The sequence below is a fragment of the Paralichthys olivaceus genome, chromosome 9 (assembly GCF_024713975.1).
Source record: "Paralichthys olivaceus isolate ysfri-2021 chromosome 9, ASM2471397v2, whole genome shotgun sequence".
Classification (NCBI taxonomy): domain Eukaryota; kingdom Metazoa; phylum Chordata; class Actinopteri; order Pleuronectiformes; family Paralichthyidae; genus Paralichthys; species Paralichthys olivaceus.
The window spans coordinates 23,707,840-23,727,495 of record NC_091101.1 but is presented as its reverse complement, the minus strand read 5'-3'; the positions used below and the strand labels follow the sequence as shown (position 1 = coordinate 23,727,495).

The following is a 19,656-nucleotide window of genomic DNA, read 5'->3' as shown; positions in this document are numbered from 1 at the left end:
CTGAGAATATCTGCTTTAACATACAAGCTGACTGTGTGAATCATCTTTAGAGTTTTCTCAAAAACACACAACTTTAAGTTAAAGAAATATACTTGTTGCACAAAGTCCACGTCCTCAAACGTTTTTGAGTTAATATCGCTGGCTTTTCATTCTTGAGATTTCAAAACTCACAGACAAAGGCCCCGGGTCAAAGCCAAATCGACATTGAATCGAACTCGTGATTCGAAGACGTGATTCGAGAGGCTCTTCGACACATCTCCTCCAACTAGATTTCTATAGAAGGCAGAATATCTAAACAAACTCTGCAACAACTCCTGTGGCTCAGGAGGAGATAGAGCGGACCGTCCAAGGTTTAGACGACTTTAAATGTCATGTAGTCTGAAGTAGGGATTACACGTCTCATCACTCTTGCGACAAGTTTTAGGGGAGAGCTTCCTCATTCAGCCAGATGTTTCCTGCGTAACCACAAGGCCTTGCATGTCCTGCTACCCCAGTGTCTCTGAGAGCATCGTGTTCAGCATCAGGCCGTGCTGGAGCGTACTGCCTCTACAGACAAAACCCTGTGCGTTACATGTTGGTGTCTGTTTTTGATGCCTGCTGAAGTGAAACGGAAGTGGTGCGGCCGTGAGTTACCTGTTTTGTGACGCCTCAGGGAGTCTCTGATCCTGATTACCTCACCTGCGACCTGAAGTCACCTGAAACACTCACATGAGATCAGATTTAACTGTTCGCTGACATGAAGGCAGACTCTGGTGGTTTGTGAGAAATCATTATAGTCTGCTGCAGCAGAGTAATGAAGGAAGTCTGTGGTTTTTATCTGACCGACCTGCAGCAAGACGTCTCCTTTGTAAAGATGGGTATCAATATCACGAAGGTCAAACCAGTTGACTCATTCAGCTCCAGGCCATTGTGACATGAACCTATTCAAGGTAGTTCCTCGCATGTCCACTTGATGGCGCTCCTCTACCACAGATGAGGGTCTCATTGTGCACATGAAGTGTTTCATTGGTGAGAAATCTATTATCTGAAGTATAAACTATTTTACAGGAGCATCTCATCCATCAGACTTCTCACACATGAGCTTTTACTGTTTCACTTCAACCTCAGTTATTCTGGGATTTAAACAGATGTCAGACAAAAACTATTTGCAGATATTGATTTCTGCTTTTCAGATGTTGTGAAGGGAATTTAATAGACTCAGCTCTTGATTAATATAACAGTATATTTGATTATTGTTAGTTGCAGCCCTAATTGTGCATCTGTTTGGAAGGAAATGAATAAAAATATTCAGCTAAACATGAATAAGTATCTTCAGCTGTATTTGACAAAGTGAGATGTGTGAATTCATCCTCAAGTTGTCAGTTGTGATTTCCATCAAGATCAGTAAACAGGAGATTATCAGCTTTATATTATACTTTAGTCACAGTTGTGCAGTTTTATATTTCACATCATTTGTCCTTTGAATACAACTGTCTAAATAAACAATATTAATGTTGGCTATAGCTTGATTTAAACATGTAGTAACCACATGTCCTGTGTGTGTCTCCAGTTTGTAGAAGTTGCCTAGTGAAGTATCTGGAGGAAAACAACACGTGCCCCACGTGTAGGATCGTTATTCATCAGAGCCATCCACTGCAGTACATCGGGTAAGTGAGGGAACCGCCCAACACACACACCCATGCGTGCACACCAACACACACTGACATGTTGACTGTGCTCCATCGGTGTGCCTCTGGGGGCATCAGCAGTTCCCTGGCAGGAAACCACCACGCAGCACAGTGCTCATGGTCACTACCCCTTTTCCCTCTTGACAGGAAACTGAGACCCTGAGCCTGTGTGGTCACTGTGCTCAGGCTGGTTTCTATAGAGGACATTTATAACCCAGTAGTAGTATATGCAGGTTATACTAGTGCCAACAATAAGAAAACAATACTACATACGGTACTCTATCGCAGGTTTGCTTACCATATTATGTTTTCTGCCTTTTTATTAACGTCAATGAATTATAAATGAAGAAAACAATCTGTTATTTGCAGCCTATGAAATAATAATAAAATGTATTCTCACATTCAAAGCATTCTAACGCAGACAACCTTACATTTTGGTCATCCGTGTTAACAACACAGTCTCCACTAGGTGGGGGTGAGTTCAACTTTAGCCATTCACAGACATGAACTCCGGAGAATGTCTGTGTAATTGGGTCTGGGCAGGGACGCAGCAGGGGATTCTCCCCTCAGACACATTCACGACATCAGAGACATCTTCTTGTTATCCAGCTGAAGTTAACCAGTACTGACAACATCAATCCGGCCCTGTGAAAAAGTATTTTACGCATTTTAAGTTTACGTTAAGGTTCTATATTTAAGCATGGAAGTGAATGGACTGCAGGTTATCAGCTGTGGAGCGTATCCAGAACTTTTTACATCAACACTGAGTAACTCTTCAGGTTAAAGTGAAGAAGTTTTGGAAGACGAGTCATTTCATTGTTGTTTTTTGGGAGTTGGCTCTGACAGATGAAATCCTGCCGCGTGAGGGATCGTGCTGTTCGTACCTCCTCTTGAGCGCTCACCCATCAACGTCTGATTAATACGACACACAAAGCTAATCTGCACCAGCAATTAAGTCATTAGCTCCTAAACTGTGCTGTCTGCAGACTCATTGTTTTCCTGGAAATGCTCCATTTCCAAACACATTAGCTCTTTGCACAGCTGATTTTTTTTGCCCCCTCGAGCTGATGAAAAACATCACAAGAGATTTGAGGACAAAACACAAAACAGGGGACTGAAGCAGATCATTATTCTCATCTGCTCATCAGGAAGATTGTCAAAGTTGGTGTTTGAGATTGAACTCAAAGTCAAACTCACGACTTGTTATGACAATAACGTCATCATAGAAGTGTAAATGTGTTTGTGGATGCAGATAAAGAGGCAGATGCACAGATTTATTTATTTATTTTCCACTGTGTTCCTGTGTTCCTCTTCTCAGTGCCGTTCTGCTTATATTGAATGTTTTAACAGTGCACAGGGTTTTTCCTGCAGTGATGCACCCACACTAATGAAAACCTGCAGAAACCTTTTTGAGAACCTTTTGTGTTGAAGTCGTTTTGTTCAACACATTACATTATTTATTTAATTTGCTAAAAGTCTTCACGTGATTAAAATCTGTTTCCTGGAGAGACACCCAATCTGTAATTGGAGCCTGAAAGTGTTAAAGGAAGTTAAGGTAGCTTCAGCTTTTGGTTCAGCTTTAGAAAACGTGTGGCACGTTTAACTCTGTGTTGTAGATGTTCTTCACCAGGGGGCAGTGGTTCGCTGTATATTTGGAGCGAGCATCATCATCGTGCAGCCGCAGATACAATCTCACTCCCAACGAACAGCAGGGGAAATGAACTTGTCACATGTTTTCCTCCATAGAACCGTAGCAAACTCAGCGTGGCCATGTCCTTGTGTGTCAGAGCCCACACTGTGCACCTGCGTCACCTGCGTCGCCAAACAGGGAAAAACTATCAAACACTGACTGACGGAGCATATGCTGCACGGTGGCCTCCGAGAGCAAGTGTCATCTGAAATTTCTACATAAATGACACCTTCAGGAAAAGCTTTCACCGCTTGGAAAGTTGTGCTACATCAGTGTATTGGTGCTTCTAAAGTTTTTAAGGCTCCTTGTCAAGTGCAGCCTATTCATTTTAGCCAAAGAGGAATTATTTCTCCTCAGGTTGCATTAAGAGGCAGAAATAAACTGTGGTCCTCCATTTACAAGCAAAAAGAAACCAAAAAGTAAAATCTGAAAAAACGTAATGCAGCAATTCAGATTTAGTCTTTTTCTGTCTTCACCCTTTTGATCAACTCACAACCCCTCCAGCCAATCTCTGGAAACTATTTTATATATATATATATATATGTATATATTTCAGATATGTGGTTCATATATTTGGAAAATTCAAATTCTGTCGGCCAATTATGTCGGTTCTCACTAATGAGGATGGTAACTCAGATATGTATGAATATAGATTATAAATGATTATATTATCTAACGATTTCCTTGTTCTCTTCAGTCATGACAGAACAATGCAAGACATTGTCTACAAGTTGGTACCGGGACTTCAAGAGGGTAAGTGTGTGTTTCTTTATAATCCAACACAGAGTGGGTCCATCTAATAACCTTAAAATGTTAGTTTTGGCTCATGTGCGATTATCACTATCTGCATGCGTTGTCATCTTTGCATCACTGAAAATTGCATATATAACTTATAGTAAAATATTCTTTCAAAGCATCCATAACACACACACACACACACACACACACACACACACACTCCATTGAACCTTAAAAGCCTGGAGACAGCGGTGACATTGAGAAACAGACGTCGCCTCGTCTTATTTTCTTCTGTTTCTTCTCCTGTTTTGCAGCGGAGATAAAGAAGCAGAGAGATTTCTATCAGAAGTTGGGGATGGAGGTGCCTGGAGACATTAAAGGGGAACTTTGCAACATGAAGACTCATCTAGATCAGCGCAATGGTACGATCGGCACTGCACATTACTGTCAGGGAGGAGCTCTCATCAAGGGGCAAAGACAATGATCAGTTACTGTAAATCAACTGGAATTGTTTTCCAGACCAGGTTCACTGTGGCCTTCACCTCCGCAATGCAGGTGTCTTGCTCATCTCCTTGTGCTCCATGAGGAATGAAGCTGTGAAATCTTAATAAGTAACATTAGAGGCATGACCAGGAGTAACAGTGGAACGCATTACTTAGTAGAGATGAAGGCAATTTAACCAGTCAGAATGAGCCCCTGTGCTGCTTGTTGTGCACAACGGCTTTTCCAAACCAGTTTGCTTCCGAGGGCTGGTGTGAATGTGTGCCCAGAGGGCCGTCGTGCTGGCAGGCCTAATCGCTCGCTTAATCCCCTTCTCTGATTTTGGTAATTAAGGCTCAAATGGAAGTGGAAATGCTCTCCAGCTTCCTGAGCCTCATCACTCGAAGTAAAGTTTAAAGACACACGCACACACACACTCACATATGCTCAAACACACATTCATGTTCGGACACAAACACATTTCACAGATCGTTTGATGCCAACAGAGGTAGAAACCCAGGAACTGTGGAATATTATATCACCAACGTTTTAGAGCGGAATTGTTTTTTGACTTTTTATAAAAGAAAAACTGATGTGAATCTAACGTGGTTCCATGTCATTCTGAGGCTCATTGACCAGCATGTTTTTTATTATTATGTTGGTGCTGGTCAGATGGAGAATGCAAGATACTATTTCAATTACTTTCATTTTGAATCTGTGGAAAAGCAGCATAGGCCTGCCATAGGAGTGGTTCAAAAAGTTTCTATTGAGTCTATGATACGACCGGAGAGCAAAGTGTAAACTCAAGAGACAAAAACACACGGCGTTGTATGCACTGCAGACCCACCACTCAACCAATGATAGCACGTTGACGTTAATGGAAGAGATTGTATTATAAATCTGAGCTCCATTCACTTCTTCTTTAAGTTCAGACACAGTTTTCCTATCAGAATCGTTCGTCACCAGCGAAACAAAAACTTCCGTCAGCACACAAGACTCATTTTCTCTAAATTGCTTGTTTTCACGAGCACTTATTGCAAGAAGATGGAGGAACACGAGGCCATGACGGGTCTGCTGAGAGCACTTTTCTCTTTCGCGACAATATAAACTCCCACACACAAATGGATGCTTTACTCCCAGAGACGCCTCCCTCGAAATTGTTATTGTACTTCCCTTTGCGATTTGATTGTATATGAGATCCCATCAATCACAAACCCGCCCGACAGTCGACTGTTTTATACCCAAACTTGATTGTTGAACTGAATGAAACAAAAAGAAGAAGAGAAATCCCTGGACTCAAGCGACATCATTACCTGATGCCGCCACCACCGTCGTCTTGTCTATTTAGAGTCTGTGAGATACTCTGGGGTTGTTTGAAGGTGAGACACAACAATAAGAGCAAGGCCCCCTCCCCCCCCGATAAGCAATCAGAGAAGCTGACTCTGGAGACAATCACTGCAGAGACACAGAAGCAAGCTCAGGCCTCTCCCGGTAATACCCTGTAGAATTGGTGACAGTTAGCCCAAATGGAAAATGGTCACAGAGGGTTGAGCACAATCACATCTACAGTCTGAGCAGTAAACTGTCCGTTATTACACACACACACACACACACACACAGAATCCACAGAGAAGAAGCTGAATTTCTCTGTTTGTAAAGGTAACAGAAAAGCAATACATGTCTGTGCAGCTAACTGCGTCTTATATGAAACAATTCAATACTGCAATATCACAGCCAACAAGAGAATCCATAAGGAAATATAGAACCACAGCTGCTCGGGACGATTTAGCAGCAGCTTTTTTTACGGGGTATTTTAAAAGATGTTTAGGCGACTGTCCGCAGAGTTCATGTGCACATACGAGAAAGAAGTTTCATATCTTCGTGCCATTGTTTACACTCGCTCTTGTTAGTTTTGGGTTCACATTGTAATTTAGGAAACGCACTGAAGAGTTTTGACATCCATACGTACTTTACTTACTTAATAACCTTTAGTAGCCCGGAGTGTCTGTCTCCATTTTCCTGAGAAATGTGTGTTTAAACCAGAGGAGCTCGGTTCAGGCAGCGCTGATGATGCCCCACAGGCTAATCAATGTGGAGAATGACTGAAGGTTTTTTTCTTGATTAGAAGTCGCTGTGATTCTAGAAACGTACCCAGACAGCAGCTAATTCATTTAATGGCTGTTTTGACACCCTCAGACATGCGATTGTCTTATAAATAGACCTCTGTGGCTTTTTTACACTCCGACAGGCACAGGCTGTTTAAAAACTGCAGAGAGACAAACGTGTCTGTTTCCCTGTCGTCCAACAAGTCTTGATTTCAACAGAGCCACCGTGGACGTCAATTAGGCTCAAGCCTCTTGACTTCAGTTAATGAGCATGAGGAGAGAAACATGCTGCTGGACTGAGGACAAACATAAACAGTTTGAGACAAATTGTCCAAGAAACATCCACCGATGAAATGCTCGTCATCAGTTTTTGACTTTGACACGTTCACAGTTCACAGTTGCTCTCCTCTTCTCTGGGGAGCAGATGTTTATTGTTATTCAGAACCGAGAACATGGCGCTCAATGCTTCCTCTCCTTCTGAACAGGTGATGCAAAATCAGAGGACACCACCCATAAGGAGGCAGGAGAGGAGAAACCAGAAGAGGACAACGACTATCACCGTAGCGACGAGCAGGTGAGTCCTCATGTTAGTGATGGACAGCAAAGATGAATATGTTGAATATGTTGTGTAGGTGAACTGGTGCTTTAGTGTTACAGCTCAGGTTTGTAAAAAGAGTTTGTCTTCTGAAACAGCTTAGAAGAAGCAAACACTTAGAAATAATTATGGGTTGCAGAGCAATCTGTCAGGAACAAAAGCACAACTGAATAAAATACTGTTGGTGATAATTGTTGGGACAATTACCTTTTTTTAAAAGCCTGCATTTCAATAATTGCTTTTATAAAAGTGGCCTCCATGTGATTCGCCAGCTTTACAATTACCGGCTTCTTTTGTCTTTGGTTTCTGCGGCTCTTCAATTTGAATTTATTCATTTAGTGACGGGCACCACCGTCCACTGCAGGCATTCAAAATGGATATTTCCTGATTTCATTTGTATTCTGGCACAATCTCAAGAACTGCAAAAATGATATCAATAATGCAGAGGGACCAGACTGATTGTTGTGCAGGACAGACGGCACCAGGAAGACAAATCGTCTTCCCCTAATGTTGCACAGGAATAAAGAAAAAGTGTCCTTGTGCCATTTTTAGCTGCTGTTTTTAGGCGTAAGAACGATCCAGTCGTGACGGATCGAGCAGCTCGTCTCTGCCATGTGGTGAAGACAGGCTGCCCCTGGTGAGGGTGAAGATCTTGCCCTTTGGAAATTCAGTCGACGGTGCAGAATGCACTCTGAATATCTTATACGGCCGCCTGTGTGAGCTGAATACAGCCGTGTCGAATATCGAGGAGGGAGAGAGCTCAGGCACCCAAGATACCTGATTTACTGGATAAAGTCCGTCTCGAGGGAACCTTATGTGTTTGACTGTTTGTACACCGCACAGAGTAGCTATAGATTGTTTTTTCTTTCAACTGCAGAGGTTCTATATTTAGTGTTAAATTCCCAAACTAACGCTGAAGGTTATCTTCATCAGAGTAATCCTGAGATACCGTGTTTACAAGAAAGTGACAAACCAACGTACGCACGGACCTAAACACATGATGTCTTCTGACTTCTATGTCTAATGACAGTTGGCTGGAGGACGACGAGTCCATAGCTGTTGAACAGTAAAGAGACAACTGAGGACAGGCGAAAGGCAAAGTGTTGAAAAAGCAGAGGAAGCTTCAGGGAAAGGGATCAAGGGATTTAAAGTGGAAACATACATTTGAGCAGAGGTGAAGAAAAGACAAAGAAATCAAAGTTCAGAGGAGCACGAGGACAAAATTGCCACAGACAGTATTCCCCCCTCCTCCTCCGCCACCACCACTGCCATCACGGTGTCACGGTGTCACTGAAGACTTAACAAGCGCCAGGCCAACCGCCACGCGTGACCGATTTCCAGAACACTCTCCTTTTTTTGGGGTGGGGGGGTAACCTTGGGGTGTGCAGCACAGAGAGCTATTGAAAGCAGTGACACACCGTGAACGAAGAGCGAACAGAAGTACAACAAATGCCACAATCAATCAGAGATATTTACATCATCAGCAAAGCATGAAATAGCTGAGTTTCAGAAGGGATCGTTTTGGGACGGAGTTCTGAATTCGGAGGGCGGGGTCACATTTAGGCTCTCATCTAATTTTCATGAGATGTTCTCTGTGTGTAAATTTGATAAACCACGGCTATTTTTGGTCCTAAAGAGGAGAAATTGGAGAACACGGCTCCGCTCTGAATTATTAATCACATTTCGAAATGTTCAAAGCCTCATTTATCAAACTCAACACTCACATGGAGAGAGTGGAGCTGTTGCTGCTCACAGAAAACTAACACAAAAGTAACACAATAAGAAGACGTCCGCGAGCGTCCACGACTCGGTAATGAGCCTGTGTATAATGTCACATATATATGTTGTCTTTATACGCCTCTCTCTTGCATCAGTCACATCTGTAAGTGTGTGTATCTCTAGCAGGACTCCTGGGCTACATAAAGAGGTCGTTAATGTTCAGTATTGTGAGGAAGCTGCCTCTCAGACTGCTGCGGAGTCCGGATCACCGTTGAGACTTTTATTCCACATTATGAGCCTCCCTGATCGCCGGCACTGGTGGAAAAACAGACACGTTACAGCGTTGCCAGTTTTAATCAAAGACCAGTGCAATGTTGGCACTTCCTGTTTGAAAAGAGTGCGGCAGAGGCTCGGTGGTAGTGATGCATTCTGACTCCTGCAGCCACCGGCGGCCAAAACCACCTACCGTGTCACCACGGGGGGGAAAAAACAAGTGCACGGGCCAGTGGCGGTGACACTCGGTCACATGAAAGAAGCCAAAGACAAACAGCCAATTCTGGATCAGTGAGATGAGCAGCACCAGTGTCAGGCTGAATTGACCCACCGCCATTTTTCTGTCTATTCTTAACATGTTTTGGGGGCGTGGCTTCGAGGAGAGGGCGGGTACTTTCCGTCTGATAAGTTTTGTTTCATCGTTTGCTCCACGTTTGTGTTTTCCTCTCGACAGGTCAGCATCTGCTTGGAGTGCAACAGCAGCAAGCTACGAGGTCTGAAGCGCAAGTGGATCCGCTGTTCGGCACAAGCCACGGTCCTGCACCTCAAGAAGTTCATCGCCAAAAAGCTTAACCTGACATCGTTTAATGAGGTACAGACAGAAAGTCGAGCGCTGAGAGGGAAACCACAGCTTTGCCTGTCGCACGCTGAACGTTCGCCACGTTACTCAAAGCTGCATTTGCATTTTTAAACTCTGACAAAGAACTGTACGAGATACAAACGCGTAGAAATAATCCACAAAATCAGCTTCCTGTGCCAGAGGTTCACTCCTGTCATTCATCTTAATTCCCGGGCCTAACGAGTAATGTAGACACAGTGATCCGTGCTCGTTGAAGAAAAGAGAAAGTGCTTTGTTCCCCAAAGTGGATTTGTAGCAATTTGGAACAAATCTCTTAATTCTTTGGCATTTGTTTTTTAACTCATATAAAAGCACCAGCTGGCCCCTTGTTTACCAGAAAGTTTTATTTAATCACAAGAGACTACACAATGGTCAGCGTATATACTTTTCGCCTTTGTGTTAGTTATAATTTGCAGATATCACGTCTTTGTGATATTTAGATGTGACAATTTTTCTATTTATTGCCTCTTTGCGCTGTGTTCAGAGCAACAGGGGGGGATGGTGGGCGATAATTTGACAGATGGATTTTTCTAAGATTCTGTGAATATTCATCACAGCCGCCTTCTTTCCTCCTATTTTTCTATTTTTCGCGTCTCTTGTGTTTTTTGTTGTCGTTTCACTGGCTGTCACAGAGATGAGTGGGTAGGCTCCATTATATCGTCGGCCTCCGTCGCACGACTTTGGCGAGTCGGCCGCTCTCCCCGCCAGCCATTGTTGAGCTATCTATTGACAATCGAAAGTTGTTGTTCAAATCCATTCTGCTCCGAGCTTTACAATAAGTGGCTTTGTCAAAGAACGGTTGCGCCATTTACTCGTTTCCTGTGTCTGTGAACCCGTCGTTGTGATCCTGTCACACATCTAAACGTTCCAGCAGGAAGTGAACGCATTCATAAATACATGAGTGAATGTTAGAAACGCCCCAAACTACCAAAATAACATCTTCTAATGTAGCTCAACGGAATCTTCCCGAGTGACTGACGATGGTCAAATCAACTTTGGTCTCTTAACTTTCTGTGATCCTGTGATCTTTTTTTTTTTAGCTTTGTCTCAGATTGTAAATTGTTACAGTGACGTGAAACCATTAATGATGTGTTTTCAGATTATAGAAGCCACATTACTTTTTGCCATTTCACTGTTTGTCGACGTTTTTTTTCTTCTTTTATTTGGACTCAAACACTCTCTGTGACTTTCAGGATTAAATCCCCCCCCCCCCCCCCCCCGGATTGTTTACGTATCTTTCTAATCACAAAGCGGCTGTTTCAGTGCTGATAAAGGGTGACATGTCCTTCATGTGACAGCCAGTAGGTGATGCTGTGGCAGTGTTTGTCTCAGGCCTTCACCCCCCCCTGCCTGTCTCACCGTATTGATCGGCAGACGCAGAAGCCAGGCGCTGCTCAGCAGAATATCAATGTTGACTTCACAGGAGGAGAGGTAGATTTGCCGAGCCGGCCCCCGTGTTCGGTATTGAACTTCTGTGTTCGCCTGAGAAGCCCCACTGCTGCTCGGGGGCCAGGGGCTACTCCACGTCAAAATCAGCTCTCGTCGGCTTCCCCTCCCTCAGCGATGTTATAACTCAGGCTGAAAGGCGGGAGCAGAGGAGCAGAGGACAGGAGCTGGAAGTTTAGATCAGATGCAGCCTGGAAACGTGACTTTAACAGACGTTGAGATGCTTCAGTCACAGCACGAGTCTCGTTTCTCTGCTGTGAAAACTTCAGACCCTGATGTTCAGAAATGTTTCAGTCATTTGCTCTTTTGTTTTTGTTTTTTACAGCTGGACATTTTATGCAATGAGGAAATCTTGGGGAAGGACCACACTTTGAAATTTGTCGTCGTGACAAGATGGAGATTTAAGGTAACTTTCCAGAACGACAAAGTTTGTGTCATCACGTGTTCACAGTTTTGCCGTCTGGGCTTTCGCAACAGCTGCTCTTGCTGAGGTTGTGTTTTTGTTTTTACAGAAATCCCCCCTCCTGCTCCATTACAGACCCAAGATGGATCTGCTGTAGCGAAAACGGACACAACGGTTGTTTCTTTCCTTTTTTAAAAATTTTTTTTTAATTTCAGGTCCGGTGGCTGCAGACTGTGCCGAAACTTTTTTTTTTTTTATTTATGCAAAGACGATCAACCAACACCAAGCAAATGCCCGACAGTAAAAACAAAATCAGCATAAACCAGCAAATGGGGAGCTAACGTTGGGGAACAAACACAACACAAAACTGGAAACCTCCAGCACAGATTCTGCAACACACGTGTTTTTAGGAACTACAACAACCATTTTTTTTGTCCGCTACATCCTAGATATGTGAACAAAATGAAAAAAGAAAAAAAAAATGAGAGAAAGCATATATTTATACTTTTGTACAGAAGAGACACATTGAACCAAGACACTACTGGTGCTCTGTTTACACGCAAACAAGATGTCTGGAATCCCGTGACCGTGTTTTTTGAGCTTCGTGCAAATTTCATCCTCCCGAGACAAAGACTGAGAGGAGAGGAGGACGTTTTTTTTATATAAAAAAAGTTTCTTTTTTTTTTAATTTCCTGTCACAATACACTTGACTCGTCTTGGGAGCACAGAAAGTATATGGAAGATATATAACAGGCATCGATTTCAAGTAAAATTGTCTCCGAATCTTTTTTTTTTTATTCCATTTCATTTTGTTGGCTTTGTCTAATTTGCTAATGGGTTCTTGATGATTGTCAATTGTGAATAGGCTAAAAATTTTTGTTGTGTAGTAATTTATGTTCTATATACCAATATTGTACATAAAATGTCATTACAGAGAGAGAGAGAGAGAGAGATTGAAGAGCGTAAGAGAGACTTTAGACTGTTAAAAAGAAAAGAGTGGATCCCAGAAGTGCTATCTATATGTTGGGCAAATAAAAAGAAAAGTGTCCAGAGGTTTAAAAATGAGGAATTTAAAGACAGACTCACTATCAGTATCAAAATATATAAATGCATCTTTATGTTGTCTGACACAGACACAAAACAAATATCAAATCCCTTGCAGTGTGGGTGCGTGCGTGTGTGTGTATGCTTGCGTGTGTGTGTGTGTGTGTGTGTCATGGGGGTCTAAGTGTGTTACAGTGCTCTCATAGATTTACGAGACTTTAGGGCGAATCAGCAGAAAGCTTGAGATCCACTCCCCCCGTGCTCCTCATCTCACCGGCCTCCTGTAGAGTTATTGTTTGTTTAATTTGTTCGTCATCAACAAATTCTTTCTCACCGATAACTACACACTGGTGTCTGTAAGTGTCCGGCAGAGACACAGTTCCTTTTCCTGTTTTTTTTCCTCTAGATCTTATTTGGTTTTTGCAGCACGCAGACCTGAGTATCCGTCCTCGTGTTTCTACTCTTTCAGCGAACACTCATTCAGCCACATGTTGTTGTTCTTGTTGTTGGCAGCGTGCACACTCGTACCATGCACTTCCTTCTGCAGCGTTTGTTTGAAATTCACCACTACTTTAAAGCAACACTATGAGACTTTCACTGAGCAACAGCGCCCCCTGCATTCGCACCTAGAGAAATAAACAGTCTATCAAGCTGAACTGTGGATATTACCCATGATCCTCTGCTTCCTGGATCAGGAGAGCTGCTGCTCTGTTGAGAATTCTTCATGTTTTTAAAGTTTCCTGCTGAACATTGGAGATAAACTCTGCTTTTTTAATGACTTCTGAGTCTTTTGAACTGATCTACAGTTTAACTTTGCTCTTCAACTTGCTCGACCTGATTAATATTAGAATTAATAATTGAAGTTGCGACTAATATACGTCTTTGACACCAAAATTACAGCCGGACGAGATAAAAAAAAACCTACTGAGTCATTTGACCCGGGATTAAATGCAGATTATATTCATTCCTCCTGAAGACAAATGTCAGAGGGTGTTCATGGTTTTTTGACCAATGGGAAAGTGGCTTCGGTTTTTTGCACACAGGAAATCGCACCCACTCACTAAAGTTACTTAAAACAGACGTTCAGGGTGAATGAAAGAGGAAACATTCTCCAAACTCATTTTGATGCTGCTGCTGTTCTTCAGTTAAAAGTTGCATAGTGTTGCATGTCACCTTTTTAAACCCTGATAAAAAGTTTCGACATTTTCTAGCCCACAGGAAGTGAACTGACATAAGAGTGAAATATAGACGACTCGATAAAAGCACCTCAGACCAGCTTGATGAAGATGAGAGCAGATTACTGACGACGCCGCTGCAGTTTTTTGGGTATATTTCAGTTTCTCCTCACTGCCAGTTGCAAATGTTCAAAGTTACACAGTGTTAAAGAGCATTTTTTTTTTGAAAGTTGCGTGATAATGAATCAATATAAAACTTGGAATTTTTTGCAGAATAGCCAGTGTTCAATAATAACGTCGACTTCACAGGACAAATCTTTTGAGAAGCTACTTGCAAATTCAGGTTTCGCACAGGGACGGAGGTTTTTCTGAACATTTTGATATTGAAATTCTGAATAAAAATGACCACAGTTTGGTCATTTGGTGCTGATACATGTCTGTTTCTAGTCTTAAGGTTGTTCTTTCTACTGTGTCCGACTGCAAACCAATGTTCTGTCAAATGAGAAAATGTCTTAATCTCACAGTGTTCAAAGCGAACTGCTCAACTGTCTTCAACGTTAAACACAACTGGATCCTTAAAACGCCATGTCTGACCTCAAGTATGATTACCTCACCTGGCTGACCCGTGTGGTCAGTGATGTAATAACGATTATTTACCCTCTGCATTGTGTCTGCCCACAACAAGCTGTTTTCTATATGTTCACACGCAGGGTTCCTCCTCAGCCACACGTTCCAACAGCCCTGAAGAATAGGGTTCATTATAAAACTGTCAGAAGTTATAGATTGGAAAACAACTCTTCAGTATTTACCTGCAATATTTTAATTATATATTTTTTGCAGGAAGAGTAAATTATGTCGTCCGCCTATTGTGTTAAAATCCACTTATTGGATTTGGAAATGGAATAAGATGTGTAGGAACCCTGCTGCATCAGGACCTATGACTTGTGTATAAAATCAGCGTTTTTATAGCCGACAGGTCGGTACCAAACCAGCTCTACCAAAACCCTCCAGTCTGCGTGTTTCACTTCACTTCTGATGGGAACCTAAATATTTCAATGCTCTTAATCCAGTTAAATACGTCAACTGTTCATTGTTTTTGGTTTTAAAAAAAGAGGTGCAATAAAAACAGCCTCCTGTGGAAATCTGAAATACTGAATAATTTGCTGCAGAAAACAACGTTACCCAACAAATCTGAAGCTTAGAAACAAGTGAAATCTCTTAAGATTCCTGATGAAACCAAAAACAATGAGCCTGACGTGTTTGGTCAGATCATGGACGTGTGTTGTGTTAAATCCCAGCACACGTAATGTAACCCCCTGTTTGAAATGAGGCCAGTGTGGAGTTCATTTCCGTCAAAGGCACTGAGGTTCATGAGGAGGTGATGTGTTATCATATCCGTCGTGTTAGTGTCATTCCTCCAGTCAGACTCATCCTGCAGCTTCTGTAAACGCTCGGTCTGTTCAAGTCAAAATCTCTCGACCCTTCATCGACATTTTCCTCACTTGATTGAGCTGTAAAGAAAAACAACAACAACACGGTGCTACTTTAAAAAAAAACGACTACACACAAAACGTCTCTGTGATGCAGAACACGGCACAGACGGCACATCTTTTATTCCTCTCTGCTTCACATGGTGACTTTCACACTGCACCGGTGTTCACGTTTTATTGTGTTTGTTGTTATTTGGAAAAAGGTGAATTTACTCGTGGGAACCATCGAAATTTGTTGCAACAGTTTCGAAAGTGAAGAGAAAAGAAAGAAAAGTGAATAATGAGCGACTGGTGCTTCTCTGAGATTCTCATCTGAGATGGTTTCTACACAAACGGCTGCAGTGTGAACGAAAAAACTTTCACCATTGTTTCTGAGTTTTGTTCCGAGAACCCTGTGATGCATGTGACAGGTGCGGGGGTGGGGAGGGGGCGCTCTCTGTCTCTGGTGCTTTCCCTGGTGCTAACAACCTCTCGTCTCTGACGACCTTCAGAGAGAGGTTCGGGCGGAGCAGTGTGCTGCTGCTCTCCTGTCACCTCGGGTGTCTCCTCCTCTCAGAGCTGCCTCGCTGGGAGCTGCTGGCTTTTACTTTTTTTGTTATATCTCTTTATCTTTTCATTGATTTGTTGGTTTTGTTTTCCCCTCTTGTCTGGACTTGCTCCAGCAAACTTTAGGTCCTAGACTGTGACGGGTCTGATGCTGTGAAAATAAAACTGGTGAGAAATTGGATGTGCGAGCTGCAACTCACACTTATTAGAGGCTCCTCTGGTGACGTCACGGCGCCTCGGAGTCAGATTGAGATTTGCTTCAATCTCTAATTGGACCTGCGAGTCTCAAACGTCCCAAACTATAATATCATGTGTAGATTCTACCCTCTGACCGTCCAACCACCAGCGTGTGAATATTACTGGCTGCATCTTCCAATTTCACTTTCACCTTCACCTTCCTTTTCCTTCTCTGAAATTGGCACCAGAATTGAGTCGTCACTGCCTCTACGCTTGACAGCCGAGCTCAGAGGCTTACAGGAGGCTCAGCTCTGCCTCACTGCAGATTCACGTCGGTGTCAGCCTCCGAAAGGTCTGCGGCACGAAGCCAGGCCCGGAGCTGTCAAGAGCTCCAGCTCTCGTGCTCGTCTCCTCCGCTTCGACCTTGAGCGCCCGTCAGCCTGTTTGTTATCTCCTGCTGGGAGAAGCCACGTGAGCTTTCTGTCGGCACCAGCAGATTGTGGTTCATGCCGAGTAAACAAGTCCCACGTGGCTCCTGACCTCGGACACATCTCAGAGGCCGGCCCTCTGACGGCAGCAGTGTTCATTTCAAGTTTGCTGGAGCAGAATCACTCCTGGCAGCTTAAAATGGCTCCTCTGTGTTTACTCCGCTGCAGAGAGCGTGATGGCGTCTTTGTTGCCCGGCTCCTTCCTTCTCCCTTATTTCCGAGTAAAGCTCATTAATCTCACAGGCTGTGTGTGTGCGACGGAGGCCGAGGGTCACTCAGACACCGACACGAACAAAGTTTGATTGTCTTGCCGGGTTGGCGCCGAGCTGCTCCACTCTGAGAAGCACCGCGCTCAAGTGCACTGAATCGCGCCGCCATGGGTGCTGCGATGCGACGAGCACATTGACTTGACATTCGTGTAAACGTGCTGGACCGAGACTTCGGGCCGCAGAGATTCCCCAAATAAAATTGGGAAATTGGTCATTAGCCACCAAAGCTCACAGTGACACGCCCCCATGAGCCATATGTCATAAATAAATCTGTCCAGTTTTGTATTATTGTTATTTATTTATGCTGAATAAGTGACTTCTGCAGTAGTTTCTTGGTTAATTCAATTTTTTTGGAAAGAGATTTGCTCAAATTGTAAAAATTTTTTTTTTTTTTTTGTGAAACCGATACTGGCATAAAATAGCTTAAATTATGATTTTGCAATTGAATTCCTTTTTCTGTTTGTGTTCTCCGTGTGTCCACGCGATGCTCTGTCGATGTACAACAAACACATCGTTGTGTTCTTTTCTAGGTCAAGTGCAAAAAAAGGTTAAAAAAACAAACAAACTAAACAGTGTGAATCTGGCAGTGTGGTTATTGTATTTGCAAGGAAAATGTGCAATATACGGTTCTCAGATGGTTCCAGGTTTCAGCGTCGAACTCCAATATTTCTGTTTTTGTTTTGCTATTTTTCTTTTTTCCAGTCAGTTCCTCAGGTCACTAAATGCCTTCTGGTCCTGAGGGTGACCAGGAAATCTCAGAACATACACTAATGCACCCGAAATACAAAACGACTGGGTTTTACTTTAGTCTTGTCGCTCTCTGATTTCTTTTCTCCGCTCCTTCGTTTTTGTTTCTTTGACCATTTTCACAGACTTTTGTTTTTTCTTTTTGATTTTCAGGTTAAACAGGCACTTATTCAGGTGTCCTTCTCCTCGCCTCATTTTGTATTATTGTTATTTATTGCACATGTAATGAACTGGTTTCCATTGCCACATTTAATTCAAGGAGTTTTGGGGTCTAGAATGGGGCTGGAATTTCTTACATACAAAAACTACAGAAGCTTTTGTCAAAACTTAAGTGTGTATTTCATCAATAAATGCCTTTAAAAGTGTTGCTATACTGACTTGTGTTTCCCTCTGAAGGTAGAACATGTGTGACAACATCTGATTTTCTTTCTGCCCTTGAAGGCGAGAATAATATTCATAATTTTAGAGTCCGTGGAATTAAATGAGGACTTAAGTCTCGTTAAATCTGCGTCAAAAACATTTTAAGAATAGAAAAAGACCCCAAAAAGCCTCAGTTGGATTTTATAATAAAGAATAGTTCCTGTCCTCTGAGACCAAGATTAACGTGACACAGTAAATGAAAATATACAAAATGTGTCTCGATATCTTCCAAACCTACGAGACGTATTCAAACAGCGTTTGCACTGAAAATGAAGCCGAAGTCAAACAGACCTGTGTTTATGAAAGGTCTGTTTGTCAGCAGCAGCTGCCTGAGAGCGTTGCTGGGGCAGATGTTGGCAGATGTTGAGCGTCAGACTGGCAGCGGCCTCAGGTTTTCATCTGATCATCCTGCAGCTGCAGAGACACTCGGCTGGGGGACGATCCGCTGCCACATCCTGTTGGAATCAGCCTCAAAGTGACGGATTTCATTTTTCGTAAATGATTCTCACGGCTTCAGTTCTCTAATAAGTCCATTTAGTCGGGGATGGCTGGTGAAGGTTTATTATTAAATACTTATCATCCACCAAAGATTAGAGAAAAGTCTGAAAAGCCTGTTTCCATTTACCTCAAGAACTTTTGTTTCCTCGTCTTTCTTCTCTCCTCGTCTCTCGACCCCTCGGATCTTCGCCTGATCGTATTTTCACTCTAACTGGCGTCGATCCACAAATTCAGACCAACAAACCCTGAATCTTCACAGGAAACAGCGAAGCAGACGTCACTGTGATCACGCACACGGACATTAAACCCAAATGGCCGCCTTTAAAACTCTTTCTCTGTGCAGCTGATTCTTTATCACTCGTCTGAAATGATAAATATGCCTTTGCTGCCTCGATGACCTCCGGTGTGGTGCAGGAGGAGAGCGGAGGTTTTATTAGCAGTTTGCAGTCGGAGGAGAACCAGAAGACGACAGGATGTGTTGTTTGTCTTCTCAGGACCATTAGACGGCAGCTATTTCAGTCTGCGTGTGGGCGGAGAGCTCACACGTGTGAAATGAGAGGAGGAAAACCTCATTATTGACTCATTAACCGAGCCCGTGGTGTGGAGACTGGATTTCCTACGTTTCCCCATCGCAGACGTTTTACCACATGGTGCCGTCGCTACAACGACAGAGAAGAAGTCCATGATGTGAGGCTGTGAGGGTTTCAAACCTCTGTCGCTCATGGCTTCATACAAATGTCTGCTCGTTAGAGGCTCAGAGACGTCACATGATTCAATATTTCAAGAAACAATTTTTAACGACAACTTAAAATGACAGTTAAATACGGCTGAGCTTTAAAAAGTAGCAGTTCTCTTGAGTTTTTATTTTCTCAGGGTTTTGATTGTCCTGAAGTTGTTTTTCTTCTTTTATTTCGTTTTCTTTAATGAACTCCCTCTAATAGGTTTAGTTTTTCTTGTTTCTTGTCTGTTTGTTTGCAAGAAGACACAAAAATAATCGTGTCTCACAAAATAAAATATGAATACCTCTTTAGCTCTACTTCTCTCTCTCTCTCTCTCTCTCTCTGGAC

The 19,656-nt window shown here is 42.8% G+C and overlaps 1 protein-coding gene across 1 annotated transcript in view; it reads left to right on the top strand.

Moving 5' to 3' along the window:
- Positions 1–12,778, top strand: part of LOC109640019 (polycomb group RING finger protein 3) — a 36,953-nt gene extending 24,175 nt beyond the window's left edge. Inside the window, exons 4-10 of the mRNA XM_069531566.1 lie at positions 1,550–1,646; positions 4,055–4,110; positions 4,410–4,517; positions 7,166–7,254; positions 9,722–9,859; positions 11,658–11,738; positions 11,845–12,778. Of these exons, the coding sequence (XP_069387667.1) occupies positions 1,550–1,646; positions 4,055–4,110; positions 4,410–4,517; positions 7,166–7,254; positions 9,722–9,859; positions 11,658–11,738; positions 11,845–11,892 (617 nt within the window). The 3' untranslated portion in view covers positions 11,893–12,778. The remainder of the gene's footprint in view (positions 1–1,549; positions 1,647–4,054; positions 4,111–4,409; positions 4,518–7,165; positions 7,255–9,721; positions 9,860–11,657; positions 11,739–11,844) is intronic.
- The last annotated feature ends 6,878 nt before the right edge of the window (positions 12,779–19,656 follow it).